Below are 14,784 nucleotides of genomic sequence, written 5' to 3'. Positions count from 1 at the left end.
AAGCATGAGGACCTTCATGCCTGTGCCTGTGCATGCGTGTGTGAGCATGTGTGTGCACATGTGTATGTGAAGGTCACTGGGAACTCTCCAACTAAGCAGGACCGGCTGGTCAGCAAACTGTGCAGGAATCAGGCTGTCTCCGTCTCTCTAGCACTTTTGATGTGGATGCCTGAGATCTGAGCCCAGGGCCTCATGTTTGTGTGGCAAGCTCTTTCCCCACTGAGCATCTCCTCTGCCCCCTCTTGGGCCCCTTGGTAAGCAAACACTAATGAACTGCATAACAACAGGCCAGCCACCTTGCCCTGCTACAGGAAGAAAAGGACCCGGGATCCCGGCTCTTCCATGGTGATGGCTGGAAGGTTGGGAAACCCACAGAACGCATCAGAGACGCTCTTCCGTAACTCAGGAGGCCCTCCTCCTCATCTTGAAGGATGACAAACCTTGGTCATCTTGCCCTACATTAGTTACCCCAAGCCAGAGCAACTTCAAGGTCTCAGTTTCCCTTCCAGACTCAGATGAAATGTTCTGACAGCTTCAGACACCCAGTGGCCGGTAGCCAAATGCACTGTGGCAACAAGGCCATCCATCTATGAGGCCACAGAGGTCAAGAGCACAGCCTCGGGCCCGAGTCTGGTTTGGTGGCCTGCTAGCTGTGTGGCCCGGGATCAACCACAGAACCTCTTTGAACCCAGCTTAATTCATCATGGAAATGGGACACTTTTAAGAAGGAAATGGGATTGACAGAGAGATGTTAGTATGGGGCCAGCCTCCCCGGGAGTGGTCAGCAGAGGTGGGCATACGACATGATCCTCCAACCCAGGCTTGCCGCAGAGTGGGTGCCCTGTGTATTGTCCGTCCCCCCCCCCGCCCCCCCCCAGCTGTTTCTTTTGTCCCTTTAACTCCAGACACTTGAGAGGCTTGTAGGTTACACGCAAGGCTGTGTGACCCTGGCTAAGTGGCTTCGGCTCTCTGATCCTCAGTTTGCTCACTTAGAAAACCGGGCTGAAGCTGTGTGTCCTACTTCTCCGGCAACATTTACATGACCTCTGAAGAGGTATGTAGGGACTGACCGAGGGCCTCGCAAAAGTGAACAGGGGGGCAGGTTTTATGATCATAGGGCCGGGATGACCGGCTGTTCCAGATGGATGCTGGCCCAGGGACCTTGGCCTCCTTAGAACCCTGCCTCAGGGCAGCAAGCTGAGCAACCTTGATATCCCCTGACACTTTTTAAAGGGACCGCTCTCAAATACAGAAGGTACCAGAAGTCTGTGTTTGCGGACTCCTGGGACCACTTGGCTCCTGGGGTGAGGGGATTTGGCTGTCATTCATAGGAGTGACAGCATCACCTTTGGTCCCCACTAACCCCAGTGATGGAGCAGAAAGCTAAGTCCACTCATAGCAGGAATGAAGGGCAGCAGAACCAAGACAGCGAGCACCCTGTACTAGCAAGTGGCTGATGCTCCGGGTAGCCTCAGGAGTCACTGGCTGATGGGCGTGCCCTGGATGTGGGATTTGGGTAATGTACCCCATTGTCTCCCAAGTGGCTCAGTGTGGTAACCATTCATCCAGCCTCCAAGTTGCCAGTGACAATCCTCAGTCCCAAATGGCATCTGGTCAGGGAGGTCAACGGGAGTATAAGATATTCCCCATAGCTGTGTGCACCAAGGGTCCCTGATGGTCTCAGGGATGCCAGTGACCCCAAGGACAATGTGACACTGACTCTGGCATTTGATTTCAATCCCCAGGAGGTGGTGTGGCAGTGGGTTGGGGGACATTCTGGGCTGTTGCTCTCTGCGTTCAGGGGTGTTCCTTACATTGTAGAGGTGGTGGTACCATGTGGGGACAGATGGACATGCCATGCCAAGGGTAAGTTCCGCCTAAGGAGCCAGGCCCTCAATAAGCACAGGACCTTCCATGTAGATGGAAAGCAGGCAGAAGTTCCTGGGCTCTGCCGCACCATGCCGATGGCTTTGATCTTCCATGTGTGAGTCCACAGAAACCGGGAGTTACCAAGCGAAGCCAGGCTGACCTGCTGTCTCATTGAAAATTGCTCATTTCAGAAAACGGTATCACAAACCCTGACACCACTGTGGCCCTTGGGATACCAAGATGACACATCTATATCCTTCTGTATCTGATGCTCCTGTGTGTGTAACAACAGTTCTGGGTCCAGGCACACACCTTTGACCTGCCGGCTGAGGTCCCATTGTCGATGGCTGGCTCTCTCTTTAGGAGACTGACACCGTCCTTTGTGTCACAGTTAGGACATGAAGTGTCTGAAAATGTCGAGTAGGGGTGGGCTCTATCAACCCTATGCTAGCTTCCGTGGTCTTAGGTACGACATGAGCATAAGCCACCAAGCTAGGGGAATGGGTGTCGTTAAGAAATGTCACCCGTTCCCTAGAACCTGTTCCTCGGAGTGGCTTCCCAGGGCAGCTTTCTTCTGAGCCTTCCTGGGCAGCTTCCTCTCAAACCTCAGCTTATCTATGACTTTTGGCTAAGACACTCGGCATGTGCAAGGTAGATCTAGGCAGCCAGAGGGAGGACCACAATGGGAGAGCGATTGTACGGAGCCACCCCCCAAGTCAGAAAAATGGGTCCAGGGGCAGTGTCCTATGTCACATTGGCTGTGCCTCCTTGGAGAAAGAAAGGCAGGCAATAGTTTCTACGGAACGGAGTATGGAGTTTTGTTTACAGTCCTCTTTTTGCTCCGTAAGCACCCCATGTTCTGGAAGGCAGCCATGCTCATCACTTATACATACCACTAGTGTTATACCAAGAACTTTATATTCTAGGTGCCACCTTTGTGTCCCTTCAAGTGTCACCTGAGGGACCGGGTCAAATTAACCACATGACGGGCAGGGAGTACCCACCCAGTACTCACTGTGGGTCTTCCAGGGGAGGACCCACATCATATGGAGTTTGGGAGTGCAAGCCTGCCTGAAATAGAACCCAAGGGGTCCTTCTATCCACAGCCTCTGGCCCAGCTGCAAATCCAAGTCAAATGTATGAAACATGGATACATCTGATGGTCAGCGGCCATTGGCCAGGGACTCCACCACACCAGCTAAGACAGAGTCTCATGGAAAACTCCCTGAACTGGTCTTCTGCTGAGGAACAGGGTTAGTTGACTAGGATCAGCTTGTGTCATGCGCACAACAGAGACAACTCCGGAGTCCGGGCACACCTCACGGCTTCAGTGAGTGTCGCGGATGTGTGCAGGGTTTGAATTCTGAGTGGCCCCATCCCCGTCTTGGCAGCATGGAGCAGGGCTACTGGGTTTGATGGCGGAAGAGGCATAGGGAATTCCCTAATTGCAGGACACACAACTCTCTGACTGCCAGGGCCAGCTGTTCTTTCCTCCCTCAGACGGAGCTGGCAACACCCACAGTTCTGCCGGACCCCTTTCACCAGAGACTCCCAAAGCAGTGGTTTGCTGAACAAGAGGGGTCATTCCCAGTACTTTAGGATCTACCCCCAGGGTCCAAGACTGGAAGACTGTGGTTTAGGGTGTTGGACTAATTCTGCAGTCTTTCCCTCTCCTGGAAAACCTCCCTTGTCCTTAGCTGGCTACGGAGAAGAGAAAGCAGAGTGGATTTGAGAGTTCAGCTCTCCCCTGCTTTCCTTCCCAGGATCATGGCATGAGCTACCTGCCCAGTGAGCTGTGTGCACGTGCCTCTCAATCCCTGGTCAGTATCAACAAAGCCATTTCCACCTCTCTCAGCCCCACCCTTGACACATCCTTCCCACATCTACCTTATGGGACTTCGGGAGCATTCACGGGACAAACACGTGAAGACACAATTCCCTGGACCATGGTTATTAATGACTCCGCGCTTCACGGCAAGAGCGGCGTCTTCAAATGGATGTCTGCTCACCTCGCATGACTAGGATTTCCAGGGAGACATGAAGGGTAGCCCAGCCATGTGGGTGGGCAGGCTGGCTCCTGGGTTGCCAGGTGGAGCCTCCACATGCACACCTCCACACACGCACACACTTCGTGTAGCTTACCTGTCCACCTGGACTCCTGTGTCTTTCGTCTCTGCTTTGGCTGGTCCCCCTCTGCTGACTGCTTTGCCTCCGCTATTGAGGAGGCTCAGCACAGGCTCTATCTCTTTGAGCAGTTCATCATGGTCTCCACTGTCCTGGAGACTGGCCTTGGTACTTTTCATCGTAGGGTCAATGGCCAGGCCATTAGCCTGGGAGACTGAGCCAGCTTCCTGTCCATTGCCTTGGGCATGCTGAGGCCCATTACCCGGACCTGCGACCCTGCCTACTGCTAATGGCTGGTCTTTGCTGGCTGACGGTTGGTGGGACAGATCGACGGCTTTGGTGGGGGGACCCAGGGGCTGGGTCACCCGGATGGTCTTGGGGGTTCCATCCCCCGTGAAGGTGGTCTCCAGGTGTGTAGTGAAGCCCTCGGGGCCCCTCAGAATGAGGACCACGTGGGTCTCAGAGGCAATGCCTCTGAGTACCTCCAGGGCGCTGTCATAGCTGAGGTCCACCAGGGGCCGGCCATTGACGGCGAGAATGATGTCTCCGGCTTGGATAAGGCCGCTCTGCTCCGCGGCACCTCCTCGAATCAGATCCGAGATGATCACGGGTGGCTTGCTGACCCGTTCCTTCACCAGGAAGCCCAGACCCCCGACTTTGCGTTTGAAGAGACGGACAGAAATGACATTGGGTTGGATCTGCTGAACCCCAAATGTGTGTTCTTCCATGGTGTCTGTGTCCTTTGGAAGACCTCCAGGCTAAGATGACTCTTGCAGGAGACCTGAGCTACTCCGGAAAAAGGAGCTGGTTACAGAATTTCAGTCGCCTCTGTCTTTGACGTCAACTTGGCGTCACCGGCTCATTGCCATTCAGCCTTGGGTGGCATGATTTCATGTGTCCCCACCTCCTTCCTTGTTCTCTAAGGAAGCCAATGTCGACCAGGCACACGTCAGGAGCGGTGAAGGGCTGTGTCCCCAAGCAACAGGTCAGGAGGACTGGAGGTTTGCTGTGTCTTATGGCCGCGTCTAAAGTGACACACAAGCATGGGGACTAGTCTCTGGGCATCTTGGTTACCAGCTTGTCAACTGCAGATGTGATGTAGGGGTTCCTGGATCTGATGAGTAGAAAAAGAAGAGAGCAGGTGAGGAGGAAGTGGAGCAGGGCACCCCATACCTCAGAACTAGGATGGGAAACACTGAGTCACGGATGCCTGGGGTGCTGAAGCTGGCCTTCCTCGGTGGACACCCACCTTCGCCAGTTAGCAGTGGCTACCTGGCTTTATCCCTGCCATCAAAGCCCTCAGGGACCAAACAGCCTCCCCGGGAACAAATCAGCCAAGACAGCCAGGCAACCCTAGAGACCCAAGGGTAAGAATTCTCAACCTTTTATCTTTCCCAGCATGGGAGCCACGGCTCTGACTTGTCACACTGTCCTTGGTGCCCTGGGTTTTGCAAACAGTTCCCATTCACAGCTCAGAAGCTCCTCCAGCACCAATCTTTGGGCTCCCCACTCTGGAACCTCCCCACCAACCTCCACCTCCACCATCACCAAGAACAAAACCCACTGGATAGATACAGAGGCTGCATTAAGTGGTACCATGGACAGAGGATTCCAACTGACACCCCCACCCCCCGCCCCCTCCTCTGAAGCCGGTTCACTCATTATTATATCGTTTCAATTTCAAAAATAGACACTTCGCCATGTCACGAAGACTTCCAACACAAAGAGCTAGGTCCACACAAAGCTCTAGAGTACATTTGTTCCTCACATACCACATGAAAAACCCCAGTGAGGGAATATGAGGAAGACAGACTGTGGCCCTCTGGGCTTAGTAATGGCACATAACATGCTCAATCAATATCCACTGACGGGAGACTAACATGGGAATTTTCTGAATGCATCTATTCTCAACAATTATTTTTTCCTCCTTTGATGTCCACAGAAACCCATCCCTAGACCTGGAGCCCCAACTTGAAAGAAGTCTCAGCGCCTGGTCCAAGGTCACACAGAGCGGTCGGCCGAGGGACAGACCAGCTTCCCTTTCAAGCCTGAACTTCGAAACTTACCCGATAATTACTTCCGATACCTATGTGCACAGCTCCATATTTAAATTCTCTAAAACGCTGTCCGTTTTCAAAGCATCAGTTGTCCCAGGGGAGGGACTTGGGGTGATGCTTACAGTACCAAAGGCCAGCAGGGGCCAAGCTGGAGTGTGGTGGTAGCTCGGATCAGGCAAGTGCAAACGAGCTGTGTGTATGGGAAGCTGTGGGCTGTGACAGGTGATCTGTTAGTGGTGGGCTGGGTGGGGATGGGGGCAGGGGAGGACAAGCCAATCCTTTCATCCATTTCTCTCCTCCCCTCCAAGCCCCGGTTCTACCCATATCCCTAGACTCTTCTTTCCAGCATCCTCGCCATGCCTTAGCACAAGGAGGGCCACCCATCTGCCGGCGTGACGAGCAAACCCAAACCTTGCTTCCTTTTGCTTTTAGCACCTTCCCAGGGCCACCCCAGGGCTGAGCCAGCAGACACAAGAGCTGACTACAGAGGTCCCCCCCACGCCTTTCAGAGGAGGTCCCCCTCCCCCCTCCAGGGCCCCTTGAAGGAGGCTGGTTAGTGTTTTTTGCAGCTTGCATTACGTAACCCCACCAGCCGCTCTGTGTGGGTTGGGGAGTAACGAATCCCTGGCCCAGCCCGGGCTGCTTTCTCCATCTGGCGCGGCTCTGTGTGTGTGTTTCTCTCTGTGTATTCATGCATCGCCCTCACGCTGTGGCATTTCTCTGCTGTGTGTGGCCCTGGTGTCAGTAGCCTGAGTATGTTTTAGCATCTTGCTGCCTAGGCTCTGGTGTGCAAGGTAAAGCACCCAGGATCGCCATGCTCTTCCTTGTCTAGAAGGACAGGTTCTCTTCTCTTGCTTCCTTAGCTCTCCATAAGTGCTCCATCTTCTGGGGACCAAACTCCAGCCAAAGGTGGAGACAGCTGGGGCTCTAGGGCTTTCTCCGGGGTCCACATTTGGCTCTGGACTCCATTCTTTAATGGGAGAAGGGTCTGGAAGGAGAGGCAAGGACTCTAAGCTCACTTATTACAAACCCTGGCTTAGGCCAGACCTTAGTAAAGGACAGAGTGTGGACCTGGCCTTTGGTGTGCCTTGATTAAAACGAAACCAACCAGAAACAAAGCGTGTCATGGTGTCTCCCATCGTCAGCCATGCTCAGCTTGCCCTCTGTCTCTGCAATCTTCTAGAAACAGGTGGGGCTCTTGGCAGGTGCCTGGTAAACTAGGATCCATGGATCCATCCTTCCCTCCTTCCCTCCCTCCCTCCGTTTCTTCATGTGGTACAGGGAATGGAATCCAGGGCTTCACGTATATACTAGACTATATCCCTTCTTAAGTTTTATTTTGAGACAGGGTCTGCTGAAGTTGCCCAGGCTGAACTTGAACTGTCTCGGTAGTCCAGGCAGACCTTGAACTTGTCATGCTCCCGCCTCAGTAGCTGGGATTACAGGCCTGAGCTGCTACTCCCAGCACCTGTCATGGTCTTGACCCCACAGTGACCTGGCTTTTTTTTTTTCTTCTACCTAGAGGAGCCATTCCATCTGCCATTGTGTCTTGTTCGTAGCCTGAGCAGAGTCAAGTTCACCTATCCCTCCTTTGCAGGTAGACACATGAAACTTCGTAGGGACGCTTATGTGTCGAAAACATCCAGGTCCCCTGAGTCTCTGTGGCCTGACTCTGTGTTTCTGAGTGGGCTTCCTGTTTGCCCTGAGCCTCATTTCCCTTATCTGTAAAATGGTTTCTTAGTAGCAGCCACCTGGCTGATTAACCCGGGGAATTCAACAGGCACAGAAAACACAGGGACAGCCATGCCACAGAGAGGAACGTCGCTCAGAAAAACCCGTCTCTGGTTATTATTATATAACACGGTGATTTGGACTCCCTGGATTTTAATCAGTATGGTTTGGTATTTTGTCTTTTGTTCCCCCTCAATCACAGTCCTTTTGTGACATCTCTAAGGGTACCCTTCCCTGCAAAGGGCACTGAGGGCTCTCACCTGGTCCCTTCAGAAGCGTCATCTACAGGGATGTAGGTGGAGAGAAGAGAGAGAGAGAGAGAGAGAGAGAGAGAGAGAGAGAGAGAGAGAGAGAGAGAGAGAGAAGCTAGGCTGAATGGTCCCGTCAAGTTGCTGCCACTTTTGGGAGCTGGGATTCTAAACAAATTCTCTCTCTCTCTCTCTCTCTCTCTCTCTCTCTCTCTCTCTCTCTCTCTCTCTCTCTCTCTCTCACACACACACACACACACACACACACACACACACACACACACACACACAGAGACAGACACAGACACACGCAAGCACACACATACATGGTACGTACCATGGAAACCACACTTGGACATGAACCTCTGCTGGGAACTTCACTCATTCTGGGTGTGTTTATTTCCTTTACCTTGCTGTGAGGAAATAAGGGGGTGACTGCCAGGGAGGAGGAAGCAGCCCAAACAGGGTGTGTCTGATGTCGCCTCCTTGTGTGACCTTGGGCAGGTAGCGCCTCACCCTGGGTCTCATTTCCACAAGGGGAGGAATGGGGATGGTTGGGAGTTCTTGGCCAGGAAGGGTGCCAAGCCCTCTGCGGGGATTCCATTCAATCCTTTTACAGCCAGCATAGGAATAAAGAACCGTTCTCCTCCTTGCCTTGAGGGTGGATGAAGGCCACAGATCTGAACTCTCCTTGCTGTTCTTCTGGTTTTGTCTTGTTCTAGAAGGTTAAGCTTTATGAAGTCTTTCCTGTTCGGGTAAGTTATCAACAGGCTCTTAGGAAGATGAGAGGGAAGGGGGAGACTCCAGAGAAGTTTAATAGTCAGGGTTAGATCTAGTCCGAATGCCAATTTCAGACATGATGGCGCCTCCATCTCTCCCCAAAGCACGCCCTCCACTGTGGCCTCACATTTCAGCCCTGTGCTGCTCAAGGTCACGCCCAGGGGCTCTCCTCATGCACACATAGGATGAATGTAAACTGCTCTTCATTTGTTATGTTTGTTGTGGTTTTCCTATTGGCACACTTTCCATTTCAGGACCAGGATGAAGATGAGCCATTGAGAGCCGAGGATAGCTCATTCATTGAAAAACAAGGAACAGAAAAGTCTGGAGACTTACGGGAGCACGCTCAGTGTTGTGAACTCAAGTGGAAACATGGGTATCTGAGATTCCCAGAAAGAAGGGGGTCTGGGTGAGATGGAAGAGAGAAAACCCTTGCCTGTGGTAAAGCGACTACAGGCTGAAGGACTCAACTTTTGAGACTATGAAGAGTTAGAATGTTGCAGACTACAGGCTGAAGGACTGAACTTTTGAGACTATGAAGAGTTAGAATGTTGCAGATCAGAGCCAGATCCTCTCTGGCTAATTCTGGTGACTTTGGAAGTTGCCTTTTGCGCACCCCTGTGTTGGGCCCAATGTCCTTGTGACTATCAAAACTTTAGAAAGGATTCTTAGCCAGCCACTAGTTCCACCAAAGCTAAAGATGTCGTCGCCGTCGTATGTTACACAGCGGAATCTCCCAGGCTTTGTTGTAACCCTCTACTCCCGCCCCAGTAAGAACTCCGGCAAACCCTTTCAGAGTCTTCTCCTCTGTAGCTAATGAAATCACATGTAGCCACTTTCATGACAGAACATGGAATTTAGGGAAACCTGAATCTCTGTCCCCAAGCCGTGGTGGTCACTCAAATTTGGCTCCAAAATAAACTCTCTTACTCCCTTTGAGGTGAGAATTGTGGATTTTTGCATTAACCATCATATCCGATGGTGGTGAGGCACATGGTCCGAGGTGGCAGCCCCTCACTGTATGTTGGCTGGGCTTCCTTCACTGTGGCTAAGACGTTCTGGAAAAATCCAAGTACACCTTATGCTTCAAGGACTTGTATGAGAAAGAGATCGCAAAATGTATCAATTTTTTTTTCTGGGTTAGGTTTTTTTTTTTTTAAACTATGTTAGCCCAGGCTGGCCTTGAACTCATGACCTCATTGAAGACAGCTTTCCAGGGGCTAACATTACCATATTGTATATAAATTTAAAATAATGTTTCCATCTGAAAATGATACTATTACGGATCTATTAGGCTAAATAGAATTATGGAAATCAGTTTTCCTTTGTTAGCTATTATTTATTTATTTATTACATATATTTTTGTGATGCCAAGGATGCCACACGCGGGCCAGGCAGGTGCTGTCCCCCTCAGCTGCAAGCCTCTCTCTCCCTTTAACTAAGTTTCCTTTCATTGTGATTACCACAAAGCTGGACAGTTTGTCACGGCTCTTACCACGCTGTCATCAGACACTGTGGGTCCAACTGTGACTCTGAGGCCAGTGGGCTGGCTGGCCCAGCAAGTAAAAGCTCTTGTCACCGAGCCTGATGATCTGAGTTCAATCCCCGCAATCCACATAATGGGAGGAGAGGTCGACTCCTCCAAGTTGTCCTCTGCCCTCCACATGTGCCCGTGGCAAGCATGCCTACCCAATGAATATAGGTCCCTAGACTCTCACCTCCCTCTTGTCCCCTAGGAATCTACTGGAGACTTAGCTGGGCATGGGTATGGGAGGGCATGATGGAGGAGAGAAAACCTATCGATACACAGGAGAGGTGAGAAATGGGTGTGTCTAGGACTAATATTCTAGTTCCCGGAACGCTTCCCTCTGGGCATCAGATGAAATCTAACATCTATATGCAAGGAGTGTGTTTTGGAGAACAAGATGGGCATCTACAGATCGGAACGGAGCCATCCTATTCCCTGTCAGGTGAGGAAAATGCATGCAGGGTAAATTCTGTACATGTACGCACAGTGATCATTCTGGAAGGGAGAGGTATCCATGCATGCATCTTCCCAAGGCCCTGCAAGTCAGAAGTCGGTGGGCACACCCTCGGCACCAAACACCTTTCCTCAACCTGGAATGTCAGATCACTTAGGTTCGAAGCACAGATGTATTTATATTTTAAATGAACAGTATGAAAGAAAACAAAACCTAGCCTGTTTGCAGTCTGCACAGCCACGAGGTCGCCCTCGGAGCCACAGCCTTGTGGCAGTCTCTCTCACTCTCTCTGATCTTATTTAAAAACACATTTCAAGTTCCCAAGTCTTAAAGCGCACAACAAGACACAGCCTCCCCCCCCCATACGAACAAAAGACAACAAGCTGCGCCCCCTTTAAACAATACCCCAACAACCAACTTCCGTAGTCTTTAATTTGCAGCCTTTTAAGATCCAAGTTGAAGCCATCTCTCCCACGCCAGCAAGCCAGAGCCCCAAGCCTGCCACGCCCCCACAAGTCAGCAGGGTATGTGCTGACATCCTGTGCCTTGGGGATCCCAGAGATGAGTCTCTGGGCCCTGTTGTGAATCATGCAAGCAAACTGTGGAACCCCCCTTTGGGGCTGCAACCTTCTGAGAATGACTTTGACTTTCTCAGACTGAATCCACAGCTGGGCAGGAAGAGTTTGAGCTCAGAGTCAGGATGGAGGAGGATTGTAGAATCCTGATCCCCATGGCTGGGGGATCTAGGGGGGGGGGATGGGCCCTCTCTTACTCTGTTGCGTGGTACAGACTCTTTTAATATTTGACAATATCGGCCCTCAATTTAAAATGCACATGCCTTTGGTGTGGCTATTGAGAATTTGGACTTTCTCCTTCAGATAAACCATAGAAAACATTAATAAACACACATACACACAGAGGTGGACATGCACATATGAACACACACACATACACACATGCATGAATACACATTTCATACATACCTTCATGCACACACACATACATACACATGTCTAAGGACTCACCTATCCGTCAAGGAAAAGTAACCTCGCAGTGTGATGTCTGTGTCCTTTTGGGTAGGTGCTAAGCTGGGGTGGGGCTAATCTGTAAGGATCCATCAGGATAACCCTCAGATAACCCTGCTGCTGAAGAGACACAGTAGCCAACAATCCTCTAAAGCTCTGCCTGCCTACCCGCAGATCACCACAGCTCCCTGACCTCATCAGAAATGTTTCTGTGTGCCGCGGATGTGCTAAGTGCAGAAATTCAAAACTGGTCAAGGAGCAGAGGGTGAGGGTCCGTCGAGTGCTCAGCCACAAAGGGGGGACATGTAGGTCACTCCCCGCCCTGCCAAGGCTCAGGGAACATCACAGAGGAGGTGTGGAAGGAGTGTGAGAACCAGAGGCCAGGGACACTGGAGTGAAACAGTGTCTTCTGTGTATGACAGGATGGTTGCATCCACAAACTCACGGCAGCGGTGGCTGCCTGCACAAGACCAAGCCAGTCGACATGGAATTGGGGCTGTCTGTACAGCTGTCAAGCCAGGTACAGCCTGGAATTGGAAGAGGTTCACGAGACCCACCCCTAACTGAGCCTCAACTGACACTGAATGGCTTCCGGGTCAGGAAGAGTCAGTTTTCTTTAAGGGTGTGGCTCCTGACAGGTTGACCATGCTCCAGGACCGGGCCTGACATCCAGGAGTATGTGGGTAGTACAAGTCAGAGTGGATGAGCTGAGAGAGAGAGAGAGAGAGAGAGAGAGAGAGAGAGAGAGAGAGAGAGAGAGAGAGAGAGAACAAGAAGTTGGGGGTGGGTAGGGAGGTGAGATGAATCTGGGAGGAGTTAGGATGATCAAAATACATTGTATAAAGTTCTCGAAGAATAATGTACTTTTTAAAAAGTCAATGAGGAATGACCTTTGAGATACATTACTCTGCTGGGTGGTGGTGGTGATGGTGCACACCTTTATTCCCAGCACAGGCAGAGCCAGGTGGATCTCTATGATTTCAAGGCCCACCTGGTCTGCAGAGCGAGCTTCAGGACAGTCAGGGTACAAAGAGAAACCCTGTCTTGAAAGTAAATAAATGAACAAAAAAAGATAGATTACTCCATTTAATGTGGACCATACTAACATATTTACTTATGGATCCAATTTGCCTGTCCACATTTTCACGTGAGCTTGGAGAAACCAAATATTTCTGGACACATACCCAGGCCCTTGTCATCAGTGACTGTTTCTCAGAAAGGAGGGATTTGGGTATAAAAGGGAACCTTACTTTTTGGATATTCTTTCACACTTGATTATTGATAACTGCTTTGGTTATTTTTTAATATCACTTTTCCCAAACAGGACAAGGTCTTGGAAGCCAGGCTGTCTCTACTCAGCTTCGCAATGGCGGGGAAGTTACTCAACCTCTCTGAGTCTGCGTCACCGTCTGTAAAATAGAGTTGATGGCAGTGCAGGTGTCTGTGTGGATGGAGTGAGATGAGAGTTATTAGGGTCTATTTTTTTTAAATGTTCCATGGACTAGGGGACACATCCAATAAAAGGCCCCTGTACTTCCTTGTAGCCAATTCTGACTATTGAGTATTCATCTTTAAACTAAGCATCTTTGGTATCCGGTAGATAGATACGTGTTGTTCCGGGCACTTTGTACTGTGGATACATGGACTGATCCTGAGTCCCAGGAGAGTGAGTGTCTGTTCCCAGGCTACCAGCTCCTCCTTGGAATGTAGAAAGAGCAGAATGGAGAATGTTGGGATGTTGAGCCCGAGAGACACAGGCAGAGACATTCAAACCCCCCAAACTCAGTAGTGAGCCAGCCCTGTGAGGAAGGTCTGGAGATGTCACTGTCTACCACCCTGAGAGAGCTACAGGGCTCTGTCCCCATGCTGGAAGACAGGGGAGTCACAGATCTTTCATCTTGACTTGGCTTCCCAAACTCAATTACCAGAGCTAGCTCAGCCACCTGTATGCTACTACATCCATCATGATGACAGAAAGTTCCAGAGTTCAGAGCAGAGGCTTGGCTGTTGCCTTCTGCTCATCTCTCACCCTGCCCGGGCCTGCCCCATCCCTCGGTAGAGGTCAAAGCATGAATCTGGAGCCAGAAAGAGCTTGGGATGTAGGTTCACTTTCTGCTAGCCTCAGATTCCTCATCTGGGAGGCAGGAATGTTGATGGGTTCCATCTATGAATTATGGGAGACAATTAAGTGGGTGGGTGCTCAGGGGGGTTATCCGGGACTCATGTACCCCTCCTGTCACCTTTAGAGTCTCCTTTAGACAACACACTTTTGTGTGTTGTCAAGACACACAAAACTCAGTGCCCCGGAATTATTTACAACAGCCAGGGAATAGAGCCAGCATAGATGGCCATCAGCAGATGAGTGGATTAAAGAAAATGCGAGCTATGTGTGTGTAATGGAGTTTTGTTTATTTGTAAAGAATGAAATTATGTCATTTTTTTTCTCCCAGTGAAATGGATAGAACTGGAAATCATCATGTTAAATGAAATAAGGCAGACTCAGAAAGACAAATTGAGGTTGAAGTGTGCCATGAATCCAAGTCATCTTGCATGACCCAGGGAGGCCCTGTCTCAAAACACAAAACCAAAAAATGGGGGGGGGACACTTACACATTTTCTCTTATGTGAAATCTAGATTAAGACATTTTTTAGGATGTCAAAGTAGAAAAGGAAGAAGAGTCGTAATGGAGCCTATTATTTTGTATACTGATTAAAAACACCCTTTGGACAATCTGACGGTGATGGTGAAACCTGGAGGTACTGTATGTGGGCTGTGGTCAGATTCTGACTCGGTAAAGATGGGAGAAAATTCCAGGAGGGGCCACGGGAGCCCAAGCAGGAGCTATTCCAGGTACTGTGCGGTCAGCACCGGGTAGTGACCCTGAGGGAGCAGGGTAGAGGGCAGGATGCCCAGTGGAGAAGGAAGGCGAGTTCTGGGGATGAGGGGACTGATTGGACAGAGGGCTGA

At 50.7% G+C, this 14,784-nt stretch overlaps 1 protein-coding gene across 2 annotated transcripts in view; it reads right to left on the bottom strand.

Annotated features, from left to right (window-relative positions):
- Nos1 (nitric oxide synthase 1) overlaps positions 1–14,784 on the bottom strand; it is a 115,630-nt gene that overhangs the window by 86,496 nt on the left and 14,350 nt on the right. Inside the window, exon 2 of one of the 2 annotated variants that reach the window (XM_042267997.2) lies at positions 4,012–5,107. In XM_042267997.2, the coding sequence (XP_042123931.1) occupies positions 4,012–4,721 (710 nt within the window). In that variant the 5' untranslated portion in view covers positions 4,722–5,107. Of the gene's footprint in view, positions 1–4,011; positions 5,108–14,784 lie in introns of those variants that run through there. The other variant, XM_006970808.4, reaches the window with a different exon arrangement.

The sequence above is a fragment of the Peromyscus maniculatus genome, chromosome 23, assembly GCF_049852395.1.
Source record: "Peromyscus maniculatus bairdii isolate BWxNUB_F1_BW_parent chromosome 23, HU_Pman_BW_mat_3.1, whole genome shotgun sequence".
Lineage (NCBI taxonomy): Eukaryota > Metazoa > Chordata > Mammalia > Rodentia > Cricetidae > Peromyscus > Peromyscus maniculatus.
This window is presented reverse-complemented; position numbering and strand designations above follow the sequence as displayed.